General features: G+C 37.3%; 1 protein-coding gene across 2 annotated transcripts in view; it reads left to right on the top strand.

Moving 5' to 3' along the window:
• Positions 1-4,875: 4,875 nt before the first annotated feature.
• naprt (nicotinate phosphoribosyltransferase) overlaps positions 4,876-26,116 on the top strand; it is a 42,096-nt gene continuing 20,855 nt past the window's right edge. Inside the window, exons 1-10 of one of the 2 annotated variants that reach the window (XM_039753757.1) lie at positions 4,876-5,165; positions 9,414-9,541; positions 12,963-13,045; positions 15,579-15,709; positions 17,589-17,704; positions 18,301-18,497; positions 19,423-19,563; positions 19,876-19,960; positions 20,461-20,541; positions 20,811-20,913. In XM_039753757.1, coding sequence (XP_039609691.1) covers positions 4,916-5,165; positions 9,414-9,541; positions 12,963-13,045; positions 15,579-15,709; positions 17,589-17,704; positions 18,301-18,497; positions 19,423-19,563; positions 19,876-19,960; positions 20,461-20,541; positions 20,811-20,913 — 1,315 coding nt within the window. In that variant the 5' untranslated portion in view covers positions 4,876-4,915. The remainder of the gene's footprint in view (positions 5,166-9,413; positions 9,542-12,962; positions 13,046-15,578; positions 15,710-17,588; positions 17,705-18,300; positions 18,498-19,422; positions 19,564-19,875; positions 19,961-20,460; positions 20,542-20,810; positions 20,914-26,116) is intronic. The other variant, XM_039753756.1, reaches the window with a different exon arrangement.

Here is a 26,116-nt window from a genome sequence, read left to right as displayed (position 1 = left end):
CTTCGTCGCACAGCATTACGATTTTTTATAAGGAAAACAAAATTACAAAAGAAAACCCTTGGATATTGATTCGACAGGAACGGCCTACTCGGAATCACTGTCCGAATAATAATTATGTGGTGGTGTAGGAGCATTTCTGCTTCTGTCTGTTCACAGTCCGTCTCGTTTTCACGACGGTATCGTTTCCTCTCATGATGTCTTCTCAACCTTTCTCCAATCTCACAGTTTGCTTTGTGGCAATCCAAAGAGTAAGGCAATATACACGGAGCAATGGTTATAAAAGGGGGACACATATGTATCCAGGCTCTTTAAAGCATAAATAGGGATCACTTCACTGACATGTGAGCAATCCACGGTACAACTGTGAGACGCAGCACTCGCCGGCTACACGTAACAATAATAATTTCCGGAACGTGCTGTTACGTTGTCATTCATTTTACACACTGTCTTTCTTTCATTCATATGTTACGTAGGCACGTACCTTTTATCTTCGGCAATCTCATTCTCTAACCAGGCCTCAGGAGCTAACCAGCGTAACACTGTCCACCACCCCTTTCGTTATTCCGGCACATTGTTGACATCCGTGAGTAACAACACCGTACTAATCTGGAAGGTGGTCTACACATGCGTGGAAATCGTGGACAAACAAAGATCAAGATTTAAATGAAGATCTCTTTAGTTAATTTAAAGCTCAACAATTTGTTTAGTTTGAATGTCTGTGTTTTGAGGTGTGACTGGCGTACTACAGTCTTCAGTAGTATAAGCCTGGAGGAGATTCTTAATGCAATGCCTATGTTTTAGCTGTCTCTCTACTGCCATCTAGTGCTTCTTCTTCTAATTAATTCGTGGACAAACAAAGATCAAGATCCAAATGAAGATTATATATAGAGATAGTTAAACATGTGGAGACGCAGTGGCACAGCGGTAGCAATGAGCTGATGCCCCGTCCAGGAATTCTTCTCGCCTTGATGTTTGCTGGGACTGGCACAGCCCTGGATGTATGAATGGAATAGTTAAACATGTATAATGAAAATTTTTCAATGTTCCTTAAAAGTTTTGAAGAATCGACATTCTAAGCTTACAGATGGTGTTTCATTTATTACAGATGCTTTATGTTGCGATTGGTTACACGGGGAATGAAAACAGAAGGACAGGAATTGGTAGTTGGTATATTTGATAGAGACTGTACTGCTGCAATAAATTATTCCATTCAAGGTCGCATCTGTCCCACCAAGCATCTTGCAATAGGCAGGAACAATCTCTGGACAGAGTGCCAGCTCATTGCTACCGCTGCACCACTGTTCCCCCACATGTTTAATACATGCTTTAATACATTTCATCATGAAAAGTATATCAAGCATACATCTTAGTGTTCTAAAATGTTCAGAGAGCTGTAATACCATGAATGTAATGTATTCTGTGTGGAGATCACTGCCTGCGTGCTCCTGTAGGCGTAAAAGAAAGGCCATTTAAGAAGCACATAGCAAATAAACAGATGAATTAGGGAACACAGAATACAAAGCATTTTTCATGCTACTTTAGTTATGATGGGGTCCGAGAAACTCTATTAAATTAAACACTGACTTTAAAACATTCTATTTTAATGACAAAATAAACTACGAGATTAAAATGGAAATTTTAAGATTAATTTTAACATTTCGACTTTAATCTTGATATAGAACTTTTTTTCCAGATGGTGGGCTGCAACTCAGCTTTTCATGTCGATTTTGATATCTGACCATTTTTTTATTTTGGGCGCTGTGTGACTTTCTAAACTTGAACTTTTGAGTGCCTCTACCACGCTGTACCACGCCATTAATTTCCTTTTGTTGTTTATACCACTGCTTAAGCCTGCTTAGCATGTTTTTTCCTGCTTCCACATCACTGAACAGCTGACCTCTATTTTGCATTTGGTGAAATTCTTCAATTTTTCCAAATACTTTTGTTATTGTCTTTTAACAAAACACCAAATGGAAGGGGTGATTTAAATTGATTTGCATTTTCAAATATGCAAAATTTTGGGAGTGGTCAGGGTGGGGCTATTGGCACTGCATGTGTATTAAAATTCACATTGATTGAGATTTATAAAGGGGAAGTGCTTGGAACTTTGCTTACGCATAGTTTTATGCATCTGATTTTTTTTTTCTGCACGCACACATTTCCAGTTTTGTCCATACACTATGTTTTAGTGTGAATTCTACGCAAGGCGTGATACATGAGGCCCCAGAACTATGTTTTTAATACAGATGTGAGCAACACTGGAGGACCACAAGGAACAGTCCTGTCTCCTTTTCTCTTTACTCTCTACACCTCGGACTATAAATATTAACAGCAGGTCCTGTCACTTGTGAAAATTCTCAGATGATTCTGTACTTATGGGGTGTATTAATAAGGGGGAGGAGATAGAGGAGAGGAGTCAGGTGGAGAACTTTGAGAATTGTCTGCAGCTTAACATCAGCAAAACCATTGCTACACCAAAAAGCCTCTGTGTCCAATTACAATTCAAGGAGTGGACGTAGAGGTAGTCCACATTAATGACATGCTGGACTAGTCTTGTAACAGAGGATCTACAGTATATAAGAAAGGGCAGAGTTGACTCTTTTTTGTGTGTAGTGACATCCTTTACATGTTCTACAACTAGCAAAGGGCTGGTAACATCACTTCAAGAGAGGCCCACTGAATCATCAAGCTAATTAAGAAGGCAGGCTCAGTTATGGCATGCACTCTGGACCTACCAGAGGTAGTAGTGGAGGAAAGAATGAAAACAAAACTAATGGCTGATTGTGTTTTCAAAACCATCACAGTGTGACCAGGTTGTATACACCATCAACTGGTTCACACAAATTAAAAAGGATCATAATTAAAATGTAATCTCTTTCATGATTTAACATAATTCTTCATTACAGGAGATGTGAGCTTTCATTGAAAAATATGATGTGAAACAGATTTTTTTCATTGAACCTGATGGCAAAACATTCTCAATCCAAGTGTGTCAGAGAGGGAATGTACAGATGTGAACAATCGATTCTTCAGGCACCCGGTGTTCTACACATCTTCATGGACACCCCCAAACATCAGCTGTCATTATACACTGTATGGCCAAAAGTGTGTTGACAGCCCTCCAAATTATTGAGTTCAGATGTTTCCGCTGCATCAACTGTTAACAGATACCTAAACTCAAGCACATAACCAAGCAATTGACAAACCTTGGATGTTGGATGGGTTGTACTGAAGAGTTCAGTGACTTTAAACGTGGCACTGTCATAGAATGCCACCTTTGTCACTAGTTTGTATGTGGAATTTCTGCTCTGCTAAATCTGCCTTAGTTTCATAGGATGCCACCTTTGTCGCAAGTAAAGAATTTTAAATTTTGATTTGTCAGAGCACAGGACAGTTTTCCACTTATTCTCTCTCCATCTTAAATTGGCTTGGAGAAATGGCGGTAGTATTTCTGGATCATGTTTATATATGGCATCTCCTTTACATGACAGAGCGTTTATCTTGCATTTGTGTATGCAGTGATGAGCTGTGTTCACAGGCGATGTTTTTCTGTAGTGTTCCTGAGCCCACGCAGTGATCTCCACTACAGAATGGCTGATGTTTTAAAAATCGTGCCACCTAAAGGGTCTGAAGATCACATCCATCCAGTACTGGTTTCTGTCCCTCACGTACAGAGATTTCTGCAGATTCTTTTAGTCTTTTAATGATTTTGCGAAAATCCTCAAAATCTTTGCAATTTTACATCGAGGGACGTTATTCTTAAATTTGCCTGCGCAGCCTTTCACAGAGTGGTGTACCCCTCACCATGTTTACTTCTGAGAGACTCTCTGGGATGCCCCTTTTAAACCCACTCACGTGACCGACACGTTGCCAATGAATCTCAAGAGTTGAGAGATGTTTCATCAGGGTTTTTTTTTTTTTTTTGTCTTCTGTTGTCTCAGTCCCAATTACTTAGAAATAGGTTGCTGGCATCAAATTCAAAATGAGCATATATTTTTAATAAACCAATAAAATTGATTAGTGTCAACCTTTACTACGTTGTCTTTTTATTTTCAGTTTTGTATGGGTTTATGATTTACAGCTCCCCGCATTCTGTTTTATTTACATTTTATACACGTTTTCACAAAGCCTTTCTTTACAATACAGCAGTGTTCCGTTTTTTTAAACAGCGTTTATTAGGCATGTAGATAATTACACGTTATACAGTAATTTTAGTTTTGTTAGTTGTTGTTCTCAGATTTTGTTGGGGGATTGACATTGGTTTGCTGATGTGGCATTTTAACTGCAGCACCTGACAACACTAAAAGGGCCGGGCTAAGGGTGATCTAAGGACACATGCATAATCACACACATGACCTGCGCGTCATTGGGGATGTCGAAATTAAATTCTCGAACAGAGTGAGCTGAAAGGGCAAACTCTTAATCGACAATAACCGGACACGATCGAGGATTTGAGGGAGAGGGGTTGAACAGGTGCACATCCACCCCGTCCTCAGCCCCAGCGTACACATTTAGTCAATTGTCGAATGAATTTGAGGCTTTCCGCGCTCTATGATTGACAGTCGAAGCTGAATCTGTAGCTATAGATTAACGGGCTATCTTTAACCTCTTTGTAGTTTGGCACCCTGTCAAAAGTTGATAAGATTCTGGCTGTCCACTCCCCTCAAACTTGAACATGCGGTGGAATGAAACTATATCTAAACTGATCTGATATTCCGCCTTTCTTCCACACACCACATTTTTTCCTTATTTTTATTATTCACGTATAGTTAGATTGCTTCACCATGCCAGAACATTCTCCTGTATATCACATTATGATCACAACTGTCAACGATCCCGCCTTATTCTCGGGGATGCTGACAAGTGTCCCGCCTCCATTCCCAGGCGTCCCCGCGCGTGCGCGTGTTTGGCGAAGATGGAAGTACTGTGCGGTTCGGTTCGGTCCACCAGCTGGGACTCTGCTCTTTTGCAGCGAGTTCCGCCGCTGCTCACAGACCTGTACCATTTCACTATGGCTTACGGGTACTGGAAATGTGGGCGACAAGCTGAGGAGGCAGTGTTCGAGCTCTTTTTTCGTGACCTTCCTTTCGGGGGTGGCTTCTCTCTCTTCTGCGGACTTCAGGACTGTTTACACTTCATACGCAACTTCAGAATTAAGCCAGAAGGTACGTCATTCAATATGCCTCAGCCAGTTTTGAACTATTTAAATCTTACAGGTGTTTTTGCAAATCTGCACCGTGAACTGTACAGTTTAACATTTACATTAGCACTCTTTTTTTATTCATGTAACAGGTTTGACTGATTGTGTCGTTCTGCAGGTTCAAGTAATCGATAACATTGACTTTTGGTCTTGATCATCCTTAGCGAGGCTAGGCAAGCCAAATCTAGAATAGTCGTCTTGTGTGTGTTTACGTGGAGCGTTTCAGAAAAATTGTTCTAAAAACCAGCTGACAAGCTCGCAGCCAAAATTACAGAAGTCAGTGCTCCAGTGCAGCACGCACTCGGCGTTCTGCCAGCGTGTGCCTGAGTGTTTCTCCCATAGACGTGGAGGACAGGGTAACTAGCCCAATGTAAGTGTATTGGCACCCCATGACGGACTTTTTACCCCATTGAGTCCTGCGCTGTCATTATATACACCAACTCTCAGCGACCTGACCTGGATAAACTGGTTGGAAAATAGATGGATGGATCCGAATTTGCATTATCAGTCTGGGGTAAATCAGAATTCAGAACTGTTATCTTTGGTTTTCTTCTTTTTATAAAATCTATTTTCCCATCTTTTCTACCAGTTCTAGGAAGCATTGAGAATGTAACAAAATCTGGTGCTTGATATTTTTATACTAGACACAAGGACTCAGTGGCTTCAGGGATAGGTTTGGTTTTAGAGGCTTACGCCCCTGCACTGTTGAGCTAAACCCGTGATCTTTCCATTCTTTTATTTTTACCCAGACATACAAATGCAACTGCCTGCTCTTCAGTGCTCTATATGTAAATTAAAATGCTGGAAATCCCTCCAAAATATATCTAAATGTATAAACGACCATGCTGCTTCTTGTTGTATGTGAATATCAAGGTCCTTTAAGCACCAAGTGGGACCCCCACCCCCCCACTCTTCATTTATGCCTAGAAACCTAAAGAAATAAAAACTTGGAAACACGCCTGTGCAGACCTGCCGTCATAAAATAAAATGCAAATCAAAACCTAGTTCAGTATAAGGAGCTGCCAGTACTTGTTAAGTTTCCTAAATAATTGCTCTTTTAGTTCCTTTTGTAGTTATAATGTATTTTATTACTTGTGGTGGCTCATCATCTACTGTTAAATTCTGCTCCGTACTTCTAAAATTTTTATTTTTATACTGTATTGAGGATTTGTTCAGTTCTGTGTATTGTATTGTATTGACCCCCTTCTTTTGACACCCAACCTACCTGGAAAGGGGTCTCTCTTTGAACTGCCTTTCCCAAGGTTTCTTCCATTTTTCCCTACAAGGTTTTTTTGGGAGAGTCAAGGCTTGGCTGTCAAGAGGCAGGGCCTGTTGAAGCCCATTGCGGCACTTCCTATGTGATTTTTGGGCAATACAAAAATAAACTGTATTGTATGAATTGTATAAAGAATAAGCTGAATATTGGCTTGTGAATCACTAAGAGGTTAGGAGCACGCACTGATAAAGTGCATTGCCGCACCCACCACAAACCAACTTGGGGTCTAGATTAGAACCCGAGTGCAGCCGTGCAGTGGGTGACAGCTCAGCATCACACTAGTTCAGATGGAGTGGAACAGTGTGAGTTTTTTTTGTGGTGGCTGGAGTGCCAATTCCACCACCAACCCGGCAAGTGTTTCCCTATTGGGTTGGAGGGCCTACATGCAGGGATGGATGCAGATTAGTATCATACCCAGGACGGAGCAATTGCAGGATAAGGGCCTAAGCAGGTTAAAAATAAAAATTAAAGAAACATGAAAATCCAAAAAAAAGTCAGCCAGTCTGTCTGTCATTTTCTAACCCACTTAGTCCTGTAAACGGTTGCGAGGGGTGCTGATACCTATCCCAGCTAACACAGAGTGCAATGCAGGAACAAACCCTGGACAGGGTGCCAACCCATCGCAGGGTGAACACACACACACATCTGCACCAACTACATACCAAGGCCGATTTAGCATTGCCAGTTCACCTAACCAGCATGTCTTTGAACTGTGGGAGGAAACCGGAGCACCCAGAGGAAACCCACACAGACACAGGGAGAATATGCAGACACCACACAGGGAGGACTGGGATTTGAACCCTTGTCTCCTTAATGCGAGATAACAGTGTTACTACTGTATCTCCATACCACCCTCCAAAAAAAGTCTGACCTTGTTAAATGTTTTTCCTTGGACTTTATTAATGGTTATTGCAAAGGCTGGGTAAATCAGAAACTTCCTTCTTTCAGTTTTCAAAGGGCATTGCTTGGTCTTCAATAGACAGATCCATGCAGCAGAAAAAAAACCTTCTCTTCACTGAAAGATCCAATGATGATGTAGGCTTCAGTAACGTTTTAAAGCTGATTCGTGATCACACATCTGGTGGCATTGAATATTCCTTTATTGCCATTACAGTTTCTAAGAACTGTGAATATAATCCCTTTTCTGAGAGTAAGCTTGGGAGTTGTCAGCCATGAAAGTGTTAAAGAGTTGATGAATTCAACAGGTAATTTAAGTCGATCATTTTCATCTTCAGAAGTAATACTGACTGTACTGAAGTAAATCTTTTCATCGTGTTCTATTATCTTGAATTTGATGTGAGTGTTGATGTCAAAGCAGTTATTGTTTGGGGGCAAAGGATGGTGCTGCTCTTTACACACTTAAAATCACAGTTAATTATGAATTCTGAACATGTTTGACAATCGGTATGCATTTTTTCCGTCTTTGTCATCCTTGCATTTTGTATCCCGCATTTCATGCTCAGCAGATGGCACTGCTCTTATCTTTTTTTTTTTCCTACTGTGGTGTTTCCTGTTGTGTAGTTGGCCTCTGCAATTTGCTCAGCACTCATTCATGTTGCTGCTCTTTTTTTTTTCTTTCTGCCTTGTTACTTAGTTTTGTTTTCACTTTGCCATTATAAATCCATGAGCACAGGTCACTTTACCGTAGTTGTTGTTCCCTCAGTTTTTTTTTTAATTTCCAGAATGTGTTAAATAAGCTTTCCATTAAGTTCAAAGTTTTATCCCCATTGTTTGCAAGTAATCACATAAGAGACAGACTGGAGTAGATCTAAGAATTTTTTATATACGGACTAGCTGTTCTCCCTGTTTAAGTGGGGTTGAATTCTAAGTAACCAATGTAGACCTCAGCGTTAACATTCGCAGTGCACCATACAATGCATATGTCTCTGTTATATGCCATTTGGTCTGGGATTTGTAAAAGCAGTGTTAATGTTTGTGATGCACCATCTGTTAGAATGAAACATGCAATGCATTTTATTAGTAAAAATATTTGTGATGCGCCATCATTTGGAATGACAAAGATATAGCAATTAGGCAGACACACAGACACTTATCGTTTTATTAAGGTGGATTATATTTTCCTTAAGGTTCCTGGAAGAAGCCATTGCATTTCTCAGCATGGTTGGTTCCTGTTTTGTATGTAGAACAAGGCTAACTGGTTACAGCTCATGTCATTATACACAAGTCAAGTCTTAGCTCGAAACATTATTTCTTGTTCTTTGAGTGCCATTATTAAACACACAGCTCTGTTGTTTATACTGTATCTTTTATGTGCAATGCTGTACTTGTTTTTTTAATACATACAGTAGCGACCAACAAGTGTACTTAATTGCACATGACATGCGAACGTGTCTTGAAAATGTTAATCAGTCCCAAAGTACCATATAACTTGTAAGGTGGATTACCATGGCAAAACAATAACTTTGGGAAAAGGAAAATTATCACCACAGTATCTCCTTATATATGTTCTATGTATAGAGTCCATAAGAACACCGAGTCATAGTAGATTTAATTTTGCTTTTTTGAGGTTGGCAGAAATAGACATCCTGTGCAGTATAAAACACTGCTGAGAAAAAATGTTATAATAAAGCCAAAATAACAAACACTGTAGTAGATTCCACCATGTCTCCTATATGGGGAAGTAATTTATGTAATGTAATTATATTTATAACTAAATTTTACATAATTAATGTATATGTAATGACTTTTATAGAGTTTTTTTTCCTTGTAATGGAAAAACAACTGGAATCTAGCTATTAAACTCTTTCTGTTTCCAGAAGTTGAAGGGAAAGCAGGATTAATATAATCTATGCACAATGTATGTTTAGCCACAATCCATTCATAAGTGATTATATGGTTGTATGGTTTGTAACCCTTAAATACTGTGAGCTTATGTGCATAATGCTTTGATTACTAACTGTGCTTATTTTTTTACAGATGTGACTTATTTGAAGAGTGTTATGCCCAGCACGATTGATGAAGGATTTTTTGACTTCCTTAGGGAAGTGGATTCTAGCAGTGTCTCCGTAGCCGCTATCCCGGAAGGTTCAGTAGTATTTCCAAAAGTATGTAAGTCCTGCAGATGTAGTTTTTCATGTTAGAATACATATGCAATAATAGATGTGTTACATTATTTTCATAGTTGTGACCATCAACAACTATAATACATTCTTATGATCACTAACAGGAGCCCAATGACCACTCTAAATGGTTAGCAGGGGACAGTGACCAAGATGAGATAAACTGTCAACATGTCAATAATAATACATATATCTACAGGTAAATTATACAAGGAAACATCCCCGGGATTTACAGTTAAACACAGAAAAAATAACTTGGATTGCATGCAAATCCCTGAGGGCAATGGATTGGGAATGTACTAAACTTTATGATGATAGAATTCCTTGGTCTGGAAGTTTAAGTGTATGTTTATTTTGTTGAAGGAGGAAAAAAAAGTGAAGGCAATAGTGAAAGCTGCTGAAAAGTGGCACAAACAATAAAGGTAACGTGATGGGTATTGCTTCTTGTTGCAAGCAGAAGCAAGGTTGGTGCAGTATTAGACTTAAAGTTCTTTACTCACATTCTGCCCTGTGTAGTATCTGTATTTAATTTATATGTTTTCAATTTTACTGCCTGGACTTTTCTTCTAGATACTTAAGTTTCCTCTCAAAGAAGTTAAGGTTATGTTAATTTATGATTTTTGAATTGGCTCTCCAACCAATGTACTGTATAATTAAGTGCGGTTGTGTGCCAGGCAGTGGATTGCCTGATTCTTTGGGTTTTTGCCAGGATAGATTTCTTCCATTAGAATATTAGTTCTCTGTGTAAAGAAAAACTTCTTAATGTTTGTGCGAAATTTACCCTTAACAAGTTTCCGACTCTGTCCCCGTGTTCTTGATGAACTCTTAATTTTTAAACACTTCAGTCGTGTTGCCTCTTAATCTTCTTTTGCTCCTCCATGACCCCTATTGGAATAAAAGGATTCACAGTCGTCTTCTTCTTCTTTCGGCTGCTCCCGTTAGGGGTTGCCACAGCGGATCATCTTCTTCCATAAGAATAAAAGGATTCACAATATGGAATGAAAAGAATAAAAATTAAAAGTATAAAAGCACAAAGAAAGAAGAAGCACTTTTTTATGAGATGATATGCATGTGATTGAAATGACAATGTGTTTCTGCTGCATTGTCTTCATATTTTGAGGCAGCTTATTGTCATTACAGTATATATATATATATATATATATATATATATATAGTAAGACAGATTTGTGATGCCATCTCGAATTGCTACAATAAATTAAAATAAATCTGATGCTAACCTAAGTACACATGTCAGTAGTAAATAACTGGCCCGTCATTTACATACAGTAAATCTCTCATATTTAATTGATGCCATTAAATCAACTACTTACAGTATAAAGGTTTGTGATGTTTTATTACAAAAAAGGCCTTGTGAATCTACAGACCATCATGCTAACCTGCTTTGTTCCCACAGATATGGATGTAGCATGTTTTTTTTTTTTTACTGCTGTTTGCTTCAGATATTGTTCAGTATAAAATTGAATGCTTTATCCTGGCATTGTATCCCTGACATATACATATTTATGTTGTATAGATGGAGTTGTAGTTTCTCTTCTCAGTCAAGTCATTAAGAATGATGCATGCATGTAAGACAGTAGTGTCAATCACTGTTCTAAAATAGAAAAAAATATTTAAAATAGATAAAAAGTTCAATTGTGTACATTTATTGGCTTATGAGAAAGTGCTTTCCAAAGTAAGCGATTTATGAAAATTGGCCAACAAGCTTTTGAGTCTTTATTTTTTTAATAATGGAAAACTAAAACCTCATTAAAAGAGGTTTGGCTGCCAGTGTATTAAAATAAGTATGTTAAAACATCTTCAGTAATTAGTTCATTTCTGCCATAATTCACTCTTCTCTCACTACTGGTACTTTTCCTTCATCTTTTAAAACTGATGCAATTACCCCAATACTGGTAAAACCTGGTGCTGATCCTACTAACTTCAATAATTTTCGCCCTATTTCTAATTTGCCCTTCATTTCCAAAATTCTTGAAAAAATAGTAGCTATCCAACTTAACTCCCACTTATCTCATAATAATCTGTATGAAAAGTTCCACTCTGGTTTTCGCCCCCTTCACAGTACAGAAATGGCACTTAAAATCACCAGTGGCCTCCTTATGGTTGCTGACTCCGGTTTAATTACTATTCTCATCCTCCTTGATTTGAGTGCAGCCTTTGATGCTATTTGTCATACCACTCTCTTTAATAGATTATCTTTGATTGGAATTACCCACACTCCACTTGATTGGTTCAGATCCTACCTCTCAGGCCGCACTCAGTTCATTCAGCTTAAAACTTTCACATTCCAACCCACCGCTGTTACTTCAGGTGTTCCCCAGGGCTCTGTCCTGGGGCCTCTTCTTTTTATTATTTACCTTCTATCCCTTGGCAATATCTTTCTTAAATATAACATTAACTTTCACTGTTATGCTGATGACACTCAGCTCTACCTTGTTAGTAAACCCACCTCTTCCTTTCCACCATCTTCACTTATTGACTGCATTGCTGAAATTAAATCCTGGTTTTCTTTGAATTTTCTTAAATTAAACAGTGACAAAACTGAGGTTCTCCTCATTGGCTCAAAATAATCATTATCCAAAGCTGATAATCTTTCTGTTGTTATTGATAACTTTGTTGTTTCCCCAATCACCTCAGGTCAAGAGTCTGGGTGTCATCCTCGACAGTACTCTATCTTTCCAATCTCACATTAATAACATCACCCGCTCTGCTTGCTTCCACCTACGTAATATTAATCGCATCCACCCCTCCCTCACTCCCCATACCACTGCCATTCTTCTTGACAGTCTTGTTACTTCTCGTCTGGACTATTGCAATTCACTCCTCTTTGGTTTCTCTAATAAATCTTTCCGTAAGCTTCAGCTAGTCCAGAATTCTGCAGCTCGCATCATTACTCGAACCTCCTCTTTTCACCATATTACTTCGGTCTTGCAGCAGCTTCATTGGCTCCCGATTAAGTTTTGAATTGGTTTTAAAATTCTGCTATTTACATTTAAGGCCATTCATAATCTTGCCCCTCCATATCTGTCCAACCTTCTTCATGTTGCCATTCCCATAAGCGTAGATCCTCTTCCTTCATCCACCTGACCATCACTCTCGCCCGTCTAACCTCCATGGGGAGCAGAGCATTCAGCTGTTCTGCTCCAAAGCTCTGGAATTCATTACCTACTGAGCTTAGAAATAAATCATTTTCAATCTTCATATGTAAACTTATAAAGGCAATAGTAACTTAATTATTGAGTATTGACTATTTTATTGTTTACTGCTGCTTTGATATGTAGTTATGTTTGTTCTGAACGTCCATTCCTGATCCAGATTGTATGTGGTGTTTATTTTTTATTTTGTGTTTGTTTTGTTTTTTTTTACCTTCTCTGTCATGCCATCATAGGTGCCATTGATGGAAGTACGAGGCCCATTGCCAGTGGTTCAGTTACTGGAGACAAGTTTATTGTGCATGGTAAACTATGCCAGGTAATTGTTGTATTTATAATTCAAATGCTTTCCTTATTATTATCCATTTGTCTATTTGCATATATAGATTCTGTTAAGAGAATATTAATCATTGCATCAATTTTAGTTTCTTTTGGTATGCAGTACTTCTGTTTGAATTAGTTCTAACCATGATCATAGAATAATTTAATATTTTCTTTTTTTAACATTCAAAAATTTACCAATAATATTTTATTGGTTCTTAAGCAGAGAATTGTTAGTGCACATGTTCCATCGCTTTACATCACTGTACATTTCTTCATGAATTATAACAGTTTTATTTATTAAATGTGGTGCTATGCTCAATTGATTATCTTTTCTTACAAAAACCTGTGTGTTTTTTTTTTTTTTGTACTGAAAATTTCATTATTTGATTTTTTTTTCCTGAAAATAAGCAATGAACGTGAAAAATAATAGTGGTTCTCAAATATGAGAAAACTATCTATTTTGTCCCCTTGATAGAGAAGTATGTTGTGGTTCTACCTAAATTTCTGCTGGAGTGTGAAGCTCACTCCTTTGTTTCAGTACACACCATGAGTGTTATTTTTTTTATGTGTTAGTGTTCTGACCAGTAAGTGAACAAAGTGGTGGGGTCCCTAAAAAGGGATTCACGTTCATATAAATGAGATTAAGTTTATGAGCATGGGGCAGAGATTGTCAGCTTAAAAAAAGAACTTGAATTTATTCAGCATCTATTTAAAAAGATGCTAATGACAACTAGTGTTTCAGAAGAAAATATTAAGACCACTGGAGCTAATATTTTTGATATAATGATTGAACTGCCGTCATCCCCAGCTAAGAAAAATCAAGGATGCAAAACCAATTGGTAAGTATTTTAAAAAGTATTTTTTTTTTGTTCTCTTGCTATATTGAGCACATTATTTGCAAGGATGATTAGAATTTAGTATTTTTAAATTCTTTATTAAATATGATAGTTGTTTGTAAGTAAAGATGGCTTTGTGTTGAATTTCATGTTTTTAATATATCTAGTGTGTATGTAAAATACTGTATCTGGGAGAGATCTGGTACTCCACTAGTAGGAGAAGTTAAATAGGCAAATTCCGAACAGACATTGTCCTGCCCTGGGATTGAAACTGTGAACTCTTTCTATAGTGTGGACCTAGTTTATAGTTTTTACTTTTCATTCTTTATATGTATTGATTAACAATTTCAATATGCGGTTTCCTAATTGGACATGTCTTTTGCATATGTAAGTACTACCTTATCATGTTGCACTTTAGTGAGTGACCTTTTATTTCTTATTTTAAAAAACAATAGACTGCATTGCCTTGCCTCCAATGAGCATGAAATAATGCAGACAAAAATGCAGTAGATTCTGTTAAATGAGAGTCTTTGTGTGTTTTTTTTTATTTTTCAACCCATCACATTTAAGAATCATCCTCTCATCCATTGATCTGTCTGTTAATTTGCAAAAGATTGCAAAAGCCCATCCCAGAAGCATGCAGTGATGCAGTTCCAGATAGGAACCAATCTTAGTTGGGACATCACTCTGTCCTATGGCACAGGCATTCATAACTCGCACAGTGGCTGTTTAGAGTCTTTGATTTACAGCCCCCAATTGTCTTTAGTGTATGTGAAGAAAGTGTGGAGAACATTCAAACAGACCATGACCCTGCAGGATTTGAGTCCCAGTCTCCTGGACCTTTGAGGTAGTAGCACTAACCATTGCTTACCATGATGGAAATGTAATAATGTAATGTTGATATTCCATCTACATTAACTGCACAGTAAATTAATATTTTGACCATATCTAACATAAATATTTTCAAGAAAAAGTACAAATTACTAAAATTCCAGTCAACTGATATAAAAATTTGTTTGGGTTACCAGTACCGGCCTTTTTGTCTTACTGGGCCAAAAATGGTTTAATTACCCTTACATTTAAACAACAGGAATATCCATATCCAAATAGAAGCTTGCTGTATTTTATATTTCTTGCAATTCTGTATATTCATAGTTAAAGATTAATGGCTGTGAGTAGTTTTGTATTTTTTTTTTTCTAAACTTTGAGCCAATGATCTGAGCAACTATAAGTTTCACAGCACTTTTTAAAAGCTGTTAAAAAGCTTTATAGTATATGCTAGAGTGGAGTACCGTGAAGTTTGTTCACATTTAACTAAACGTTTTGTAGAAAAAGGCCTTTTTTAATTCATATTATTTTTACCCTGTGCTCTAAACTCAACTACACCGTGTCATTAATGCACCAAAATTATAATTGATCTCTTTTGACAAACCCTTTTTTTAACAATAAATTTCTTTTACTCTATTTTTATTGTTATTGTGATCTAGAAAATTTCATACCAAAATTTTAGAAGTATACTTTTCCATAACATAAACATTATTATTTTTAGATTACTTGTGGTTTAATATATTTAAGTAAAAGCAAGAAGAAGAATGTAGTTATTTTTCCCACATTTTACCTTGAGCAATGATTTTATTGTTAATTTTGGCAACATCTTGTGACAGATTATGCATTTTTTTCCGTGTACTCCAGTTTGGTTTCCACCAATGCTGCACGCTTCTGCTTGGCTGCTGGCTCAAACAAGAAGTTGCTGGAGTTTGGACTAAGGCGAGCCCAGGGTCCTGATGGTGGGCTCTCAGCCTCACGCTATTCTTACATTGGAGGTGAGTGCCTTTTTTATGAGATTTAGTTTATGATACAGATGTGAGAAACATCTGCACAGTTTATAACTTTTTTTTTAACTTTTCAAGTTACTGCACGATTGACAAATAGCACTAAGTCTTAAGTGTTTGTATTGCTAGTTAATTAGCGGTAACAGAATATGAGTTTGGTGTCATTATTTTAATAAAGTATAATTATTAATATTGAATGTAGCAGATATGTAATCAAACAAGTGTAAAATATTTGGAAAGTAAGGCTACATAAAACAGAAAAATCTTCAAAAAAACACAATTGTGCTTATATTGACCTGTTCAGTCTTTCTGCCTTTGTCTTTTCTCCGGCTTAAGAATCTCCCACTTAACTCACTTCATGTGTTATGTCTGACTATCTGCCTATAGTATAATCCAACTCCTCTTCCTCCCATAATCACCTTGGATGTGACGACAGGTCGGGATGTGGTCAGAGACAGAAATGGATTTTGGAATGCTTTATTTTGAAAATGTATTGTTAGAATAGACATATTCAAGTGTAGGTTAACAATTTCAGGGCTACCTGTACATTTCTGTCTGAAGTATACTCATTTATGTACTTTTGACAAAATAATTTTTAAGTTATATAATTGATATTAACAAGCAAAAAGTACACATTTTGGTTCTTATAAGGTCCATGTAAATGTGCTATTAAGGAAAAAAGAAAGTGTTACATAATGATCAGCATTCACTCTTGAGTTTTTCTTTCTTGCACAATGTTTTGTTTTGTTCACAGACTTTCATTCCATCTATAGAATGTTTTACACTTTGACTGTTTGTTATGGGGCAAAAGCTTCACATGACATGTTTATAATTCTTTTGTTGTTTGCATTCACAATGTATCTTGGAACTGAGTTTGCACTCCCTGCATTTGCACTGGATTTACAGATGCAGTGGCCCTATTAACTATCATCCTTCTGTGGTTTTCTCATACTGTGAATATGTTGCCGTGGAATTACAGTAACTATAGCGCTATGCTCATTTTGCAGTACTTAAAAGTTTTGGTGTGTAGCATTCAATCATTTTGTTGGCCTAATCAGTCAGATATGTTTTATTTATTTTTTCAGTCACTTTAAATGAAGATGTTTCTTAAATAAATACTTGTAATAATGATCATCCACTCACTGATCATCAGAATACATACTCAGTTGTTCATTTGGAGAAACACATAACTGGTAGTGCTGCACATGATACAGGAGAGAAATAACATTTTTCTGACTCCAGTAGCACCTACAGCAAAATAGGGAAAATCAATAAAAATAGTTTAACTAGCTACTATTGTAATCAATAAAATGGACCACCTTTTGTCTAGTGAGTTTAGAGTAGCTCTTTTCTACTCAAGTATATCTAGAGCTCCATTGTGTGTTTTTATTTTTTTATTTTTTATTTTGCAATCCTACTGAGGACTCTGTATATGAAATGACATCTGTACAAGTTTTGCTCTCATAGCACTTTTCCAAAAAACATCTTATGGGTATGTGGATATGATTTGTTTTTTCTGAGCTGTGTGTTTGCAGAATTGCAAATACGTTATGTGCAGACACACAAACGCTACTATTATATAAAGTATCTGTAAATAAATTCTTCTCTTAAGTAGTTACGTTGAGAAAAGACCTGGATGTTACTTTTAAATACTCTGAAGCATTTGCTTTTCTGGGCTCTCTTTGCAAATAAATTACCTGATGCCATTTAAAACTACTTCTTTGTACACTAATAAACATTTCCCTAGTTCACCCTTCAGAACTGTTAAATGTGCCACTGATTTTTCTATTACAAATAAAGATAAGATGCCATGTGCCCCCTTGAACAAAGATATCCAATGATATCCCTTTCTTCTCTCTCTTATGCACAGGGTTTCATGGTAGTAGCAATGTACTTGCTGGGAAGTATTTTAACATTCCAGTTGTTGGGACAATGGCTCACTCATTCATCACTTCCTTCTCCTCTTTGAAAGAGGTGCATCCTTCAGTAAGTCATTTACATTAGTAATGGTCTCGCAGAATTTGGAGGATTCATTTCATTTAAGAAATAACCTTGCATGTGTCAAAGTCACTAACAAATGATGTAAAGCAGTATGTTTTTTATCTGCATGTGCTGGTCAAAGAAAACTTTCAGTAGCTGTGTTGTTGGGACTTATGTTGTAGGTTTTGATATTTAATGTTAGAATAAAGCACTGCCTTCCTACATGTTGTACTCTTCTTACTATCAAAATTTGCAGCACATAGAGGAGCAAGAATAGGAAATTCTGACCATTTTGATTTACTTAGGTAACATAAGAGTCTTGGAGAAAGTTTAAATATACAGGAATCAATGACCAGGAGAGTATAGCGTGTACAAATCACCCTCTGATGCTTTTACAAGATGTCAGTTGTTAGGAATAAATCTGCTCTTGTAGATTCTGTAAATATCTTGGAAGCAGATTCTATCAGTTATTAAAAACAAATTCTCCTGAATCCTTTTGGTTTGTTTACTATTCTTTAACTTTCTGTATCTGCTTCTCTTATAACCTGTTAAACGTTGCAGAATATTTTATTTGAACAGATTTCTGTTCATTGCTTCTCAAGACCCTCATTTCGGAAAATGGAGAGGGCCCACCAGTAGATCTGGTGAAGCTGAGTGTATTCTGGCTGAACCGAGTCTGTAGTCATTTGCACATGACCCCTGAAGAGGCGAACAAGGGAGAACTAGCTGCTTTCATCTCATATGCCATTGCTTTTCCTAGGAATTTTTTGGCACTTCTGGATACCTACAGTGTTATCAGGTGAGGTCAAGCATTGTGGATCTTGACACTTTTTTTCCCTCTTAGATTTTCAACTACAGTTTGTTAACAGTAGAAATACCATTATTCCTGAAAAATATAGTTTTACAGTCAAATATTTTTCAAAATGTTATCTGCATTGCCTAAAAGTGCTTCTTCATTATACAAAAGATTGGAATTCTTTTACATGGCCAATTGCTCATTCATTATCTGCCTGTCTGTTCTGGTGATTATTAGTTAGTTAGAAACAAACTGAGCAAGGAAGACCAAGCCTATTATCTTTAGCAATCTAAAGTACAGAACTAAAGCACAGTACTTTAGCAGTCTAAAGCACCTACTGAAAAATATCTTGGATATATTCAACTCTTCCAGCATCACCTGTATGTGCATCAGAGTTCTCTTGCAGTGTGTTGTTCTAACTACAAATATATTCCTGAGACACTTTAACTGGGTCCTCTTAATCTAGTGGGGTAGTGACTTTATTTCAGTTTCCTTCATGCATGATCTCTTTTCTAATGCTTTTGTAAAATATCTCATATATGTAGTCCTTTATCAAACTATGCCATATTGCAGAGATCTGTTAAGGCAATATAAATCTTACAGGTTTAAAATATACTGTAAAGGAGTTAAGATTTATTTCATAACGGTGAACCAGATGAGGAGATAAGGTTAGTTGAGTTAAAGTAGTTAAGGCTAAGTATATTGTGGTTTTTGATATTATACAATATGAAATGGGTTGTTTTTATTCACATAAAATGTTTTAATCACTAAATATTAATCTGAATTACAGCAAATTGGTTTGTGGTTTTAAATTGTTCATGCCTTTTATTTATTTGGTTAAGTGGTAATAACCACCTCTTGCTAGACGCTTCTGTCCTCTTAACTGGTTATCACATAATCCCTTACTTGCCTACTGTTTTGTACTCAGGAGTGGGGCTGTAAACTTTTGCACAGTTGCTTTGGCTTTGTGTCAGCTTAATTATCAGCCGGTTGGTGTTCGCCTTGACAGTGGAGACCTCTGCAGGCAGTCTGTTGACTTGCGCAGAATCTTTCATTCCTGTAGCACTGAGTGAGTACTTATTTTTGTTTTTTTGTTCTTATTGAAAATTAATCATTTATTTGTTATTAGAAAGTTTTTTCTATGTATACTATTAGTGTTGTTTTTATTATGTTAAATGATTTAAAAAATCGTCTGTATTAAAATTAAAATTAAAAAAGCATAGTTATCTTTTCACTGTTTTCATCACTAATAGGTCTACAGTAAGAGCTAAGTATTTTTACACAAGTGCAAATATATCTAGGACATTTTTTTTATTTACATGTATTTATTTTTTGGCTGTACCCTCACCAATGGTAAAAATCTAATTTAATTATACTGTAGATTTCAGGTTCCTGGCTTCAAGTCTTTAGTTATTATTGGAAGCAACAGCATCTCTGAGCAATCTGTAATGGAAATGAAGGAACAGGTAATAAGACTCATCAAATATAATAATGTCAGCAGTATACAAAGTGAATATTTTATTTTATTTTTTTCTTCTGTCCTCCCTGGCTATCAGACCTTACTTTTATTCTGTGTTAACTAGTGTTCCCTAATTTTAGTTATTTATTTTGTCTTTTTTCTCTTCAACATGTAAAGCACTTTGAGCTACATTGTTTGTATGAAAATGTACTAAAGAAATAAATAATGAAAATGTACTAAAGAAATAAATTGTTGTTGTTGAATGTTTTAATATAATTTTGTTAAGTTTTGAAGGGGCTGCTGCTTCGTAAGGCTTCCCTTATCCTATGTGATTGGCTTTTACGGCACTTTTTTTCTCATTATGTTTAATTCAGCTGTGAAAAGTAATTAATTGTTTGTATATATATATATATATATATATATATATATATATATATATATATATATATATATATATATATATATATATTATAATATGTCTGTCTGGGATTTTTTTTCCTGTTGTAGAAGAATGAGATTGACATTATAGCAGTGGGAACAAACTTGGTAACATGTCCTCTCCAGCCAACACTGGGTCATGTTTACAAGGTAATACTTCTTTTCCTTTTTGTATTTCTATAGATATACCACTTGGTAAGCAAGTAACTTTTGACAAATAAACAAGATTCTTATAAAACATCCGTAACTGGAGATCTCATTATCTGAATAATTGCAATAATTTGTTTTCTGAGTTCCTATTAAATTACAGAAATTTTCACTTGCATCTATATGCAATTATGTGAATTAACTGAACGTCTGTCGATAGGCCTTTACTGGGGAATTGCAGTATAATATTTATGCTGTTTTTATCCCCATAGCTGGTGCAGGTGAATGGGAAACCTCGAATGAAGTTCTGTGAAGACCCTGAGAAGGCAACTTTACCAGGAAGGAAAGCTGTTTACAGACTATACAACAATGATGGTAACATTTCTTGCACTATGTCCTCAATATTAAAGAGCGAGCAAAAAATGAAACAAAGATGGGTTAATCCAGTAGCAAAATCTATACTAATAAAAGGCAAAGCCCTCACTGACTGACAGACTGACTCACTCATCACTAATTCTCCAACTTCCCGTGTAGGTAGAAGGCTGAAATATGGCAGGCTCATTCCTTACAGCTTATTTACAAAAGTTAGACAGGTTTCATTTCGAAATTCTACGCGTAACAGTCATAACTGGAACATACTTATATACATATATACCGGCCATAGCCTGCAGCTCGGTCACCGTGTGAGGCAGAGTTGCGTCTCTCATCGTCACGCCTCCCACGTAATTGAGTGCCTGCCCATATAAGGCCGTCCGTCAGCAGCAATCCAATAGAAACACTCTACCGCTAAATATTCGCGGGTTTAGGGCTGTGTTTATGGAAACGAAGATGAGATGGTCAATGTGGTGTTTGGCACAAAATCGTCGAAACTGCGAAAGAAACTTTTAAGTACAGGGTTTTAGCTAACATTAAATAAAGCCGTGGACATTGCACGAGATAGCACAAGCACAGCTGAGAACCTTTGATGCATGTAGTCCGAGCGGCTCACGTGAACTTACTGTGAACGCAGTACGCAGACAAAAAGCAAGAGCTCCAAAGAGCGCTGAACAAAAAAGAATTACACAATTGAGAAGGCAGCAAAAGAATCTGAAGCGAGTGACGCATATAAGCTTATAAGTGCAGCTACTGCGGAAACAAAGCACACGGTGGAAAAAGTCAATTGTCAGCTAAAGGAAGACGGTGTTAAAAAAAACCTGTGCATGCAGTGTATGATGAGCTGTTTATTGATGCAGTAAGAAAGGAATCGATGAATGAAACCTGATATCTTTACAACGGTTGACAAACACAGAATGTAACTAGAACACAATACATCCTCCAAATACGCATTTGATTGAAAGAAATAATGATAATAAAATCCTTGATGACAGCAACACTTATAACAGTCACAAAACAATTACATTGACAATCATGTTACGTTATTTTTAAAATGATCCCTTTTCTTTTTCATAACTTCTTTAACACACTACTTCTCCGCTGCGAAGTGCAGGTATTTTGATTGATATATATATATATATATATATATATATATATATATATATATATATATATATCCCGATCTACATACTGTCAAATAAACAAATCACACGCTGTGGCGCAATGCAAGAGGCACTGACGTCCGAGGTTCGATTCCCGAGAGGGGGTGCAGTGAGTGTGTACGCCTGATGAGCCCAGAATTAGGGCGAAACACGTGTTGCATACTCTTTGCATTATTTGACAGTAAAACTATATATATAACTTTATATAATATATAAACTGCTCAAAAAAATTAAAGGAACACTTTGAAAACACATCAGATCTCAATAGGAAAAAGAAATCCTCCTGGATGTCTATACTGATATAGACTGGGTAATGTGTTAGGAACGAAAAGGATGCCACATCGTTTGATGGAAATGAAAATGATCAACCTACAGAGCCCTGAATTCAAAGACGCCCTAAAAATCAGAGTGAAAAAATTATGTGGCAGGCTAGTCCATTTTGCCAAAATTTAACTGCAGCAACTCAAAATTGTACGCAGCACTTTGTATGGCCCCTGTGTTCTTGTATACATGCCTGACAACATCGGTGCATGCTTCTAATGAGATGACAGATGGTGTTGTGGGGGATCTCCTCCCAGATCTGGACCAGGGCATCACTGAGCTCCTGGACAGTCTGAGGTGCAACCTGGTGGCATTGGATGGACCAAAACATAATGTCCCAGAGGTGTTCTATTGGGTTTAGGTCAGCAAAGTGTGGTGGCCAGTCAATGGTATCAATTCCTTCATCCTCCAGGAACTGCCTGCATACTCTCACCACATGAGGCCAGGAATTGTCGTGCACCAGGAGCCACTGTACCAGCATAGGGTCTGACAATGGGTCCAAGGATTTCATCCTGATACCTAATGGCAGCCAAGGTGCCTTTGTCAAGCCTGTAGCGGTCTGTGTGACCCTCCATGGATATGCCTCCCCAGACAATCATTAACCCACAACCAAACTGCTCATGCTGAATGATGTTACAGGCAGCATAATGTCCTCCATGGCTTCTCCAGACTCTTTCACTTCTGTCACGTGCTCAGGGTGAACCTGCTCTCATCTGTAAAAAGCACAGGACACCAGTGGTGCATCTGCCAATTCTGGTATTCTATGGCGAATGTCAATCGAGCTGCATGCTGCTGTGCAGTGAGCTCAGGGCCCATTAGAGGACATGGGGCCCTTGGGTCACCCTCATGAAGTCTTTCTGGTTGTTTGGTCAGAGACATTCACACCAGTGGCCTGCTGGAGGTCATTTTGTAGGGCTCTGGCAGTGCTCATCCTGTTCCTCCTTGCCCAAAGGAGCAGATACTGGTCCTGCTGATGGGTTATGGACCTTCTATGGCCCTCTCCAGCTCTCCTAGAGTAACTGCTTGTCTCCTAGAATCTCCTCCATGCCCTTGAGACTGTGCAGGGAGACACAGCAAACCTTCTGGCAATGATACGTATTGATGTGCCATCCTGGAGAAGTTGAACTACCTGTGCAACCTCTGTAGGGTCCAGGTATCGCCTCATGCTACCAGTAGTGACACTGACTGTAGCCAAATGCAAAACTAGTGAAGAAACAGTCAGAAAAGATGAGGAGGGAAAATGTCAGTGGCCTCCACTTGTTAAACCATTCCTGTTTTGGGGGTCATCTCATTGTTGCCCCTCTAGTGCATCTGTTGTTAATTTCATTAACACCACAGCAGCTGAAACTGATTAACAACCCCCTCTGCTACTTAACTGACCAGATTAATATCCCATAAGTTTCAGTGACTTTATGCTATACTCTGATTAAAAAGTGTTCCTTTAATTCTTTTGAGCAGTATATATATATATATATATATATATATATATATATATATATATATATATATATATATATATATATATACACACACACATACATATATATCAGCGCTTCCCGAATTCATTTTACCCTTGCACCCCCTTGGTTTGAGAAGAAGTATGAATAAATATGAGGTTAACGCAGAAAAACAGATCACCAGTTGAAGCTTTATGAATAATGGATACTTTATTCGCCATCAATAAATGTTTTGGTAAAGCCATACTCAGTGTAATCCTCCTTATGTTTTCTTATTGACACAGGCAGACGAGAGTACAATAGCACGCAAGCTCGATGTGGTGCGTGTCAAGTTGATCAAAAATGCGCTATCAGATTTGAAAAAATATCTTTATTTGAAGATATTTGAAGAAATATCTTTGGTAGGAACGTACAGTAAGTTGAATTTAGTCTTTAAATTTCTATGGTGAAGAAAAATTTATGCAGTGATGACTAAATTCAATTCAATTCATTCCTACCAAAGATATTTCTGTCGACTAAATAAAAATTACTTATATTTAAAATTTAAATAGAACTTGAACAGATACTATAGTTCATAATACCCACGCAGCACTAAGTGCACATAAGAGCGGAAGTCATCTGTTTTAACAAGCAGCATATTGCACTGATATGAAATAGCCTGCCCATTTAATTATTTAGGAATGGATAGATAAATGAAGATTTTGTACAAATAATGTTTTTAATTTTTCTTCCTCGATGGATTCTGGCACCCCCAGCAACAGCTGCTCGCACCCGAAAGGATATATATATATATATATATATATATATATATATACACAGTGATCCCTCCTCGATCGCGGGGGGGTCTGGAACGCAACAGGTGAAAATCTGCGAAGTAGAAACTATATGTTTGTAAGGTTATTTTTATATATTTTAAGCCCTTATAAACTCTCCCACACTGTTAACATTATTAGAGCCCTCTAGACATGAAATAACACCCTTTAGTCAAAAGTTTAAACTGTGCTCCATGACAAGACTGAGATGGCAGTGCTTTTAAACAATTAAAAGAATGCAAACATATCTTCTCCTCAAAGGAGCACCGTCAGGAGCAGAGAATGTCAGATAGAGCGCTCGCTAAGAAAAGCAAACAATCAAAAAATCAATACATGCTTTTAAGTATTCCGAAGCACCGCGATAAAGCGGCATTTTGTAGAGGAGCATCCATTTCCTCTAGGCAGCCTCTGTGCAAACAGCCCCTCTGCTCACACCCCCTCCGTCAGGCAGAGAGAGTGAGAGAGATAGAGAGAAGCAAACAATCAAGCACCGCGCGGGAAGCATAACTTATATCATTGAGGAGTTTTAGTTAATATGTAATACACGCTCTGATTGGGTAGCTTCTAAGCCATCCGCCAATAGCGTCCCTTGTATGAAATCAACTGGGCAAACAAACTGAGGAAGCTTGTACCATAAATTAAAAGACCCATTGTCCAGAAAGCCCTTGAACCAGCTTAAAAATCCATGATATATATTTAGATGTGCTTACATTTAAAATCCGTGATAGAATGAAGCCGCGAAAGTCGAAGCGCGATATAGCGAGGGATTACTGTATAATATATATATAATATATAATATATATGTATGTATATAAATATATATATATATATTTGTGTGTATATGTAGATATGTGTATATGTGTGTGTATATGTATGTATATATATGTATGTATGTATGTACGAGTCACACACACACACACAGGCGAGAGACAGACAGACACACTCACACAGGCAAGAGACAGACACACACACAAACACAGAGGCGCGCGTTTAAGAGACACACACACGCGAGAGACACACTCTCTTGCAGGCTCGCAAGAGAGACACATAACGGTCATAACGGTCGATAACGATATACTTACTTATTTCGATGGTATGACACCACTGTCGGCCGCCATATTGAACTTTCCAACGTCACCAATTTTCAAAATTCTCGTGTACAAAGAAGGCTGACCCCATCTTCACGAAATTTGGTAGCTGGCTTCCCTGCGCTAACCAAAACCGATGCAAGTACTTATTTTGGTGATATGACGCCACTGTCGGCCGCCATATTTAATTTTCCAAACGTCACTAATTCTCCAACTTCCCGTGTTGGTAGAAGGCTGAAATTTTTGGCATTTCCATTCCTTACAGCTTACTTACAAAAGTTAAGCAGGTTTCATTTCGAAATTCTATGCATAACGGTCATAACGGTCAACAACATCCGCCATATTTAACTTTCTTATTTATGGCC

Source organism: Polypterus senegalus, chromosome 5, assembly GCF_016835505.1.
Source record: "Polypterus senegalus isolate Bchr_013 chromosome 5, ASM1683550v1, whole genome shotgun sequence".
Taxonomy (NCBI): Eukaryota; Metazoa; Chordata; class Cladistia; order Polypteriformes; family Polypteridae; genus Polypterus; species Polypterus senegalus.
The sequence above is the reverse complement of the archived record's forward strand: the minus strand, read 5'-3'. Positions and strand labels throughout refer to the sequence as shown.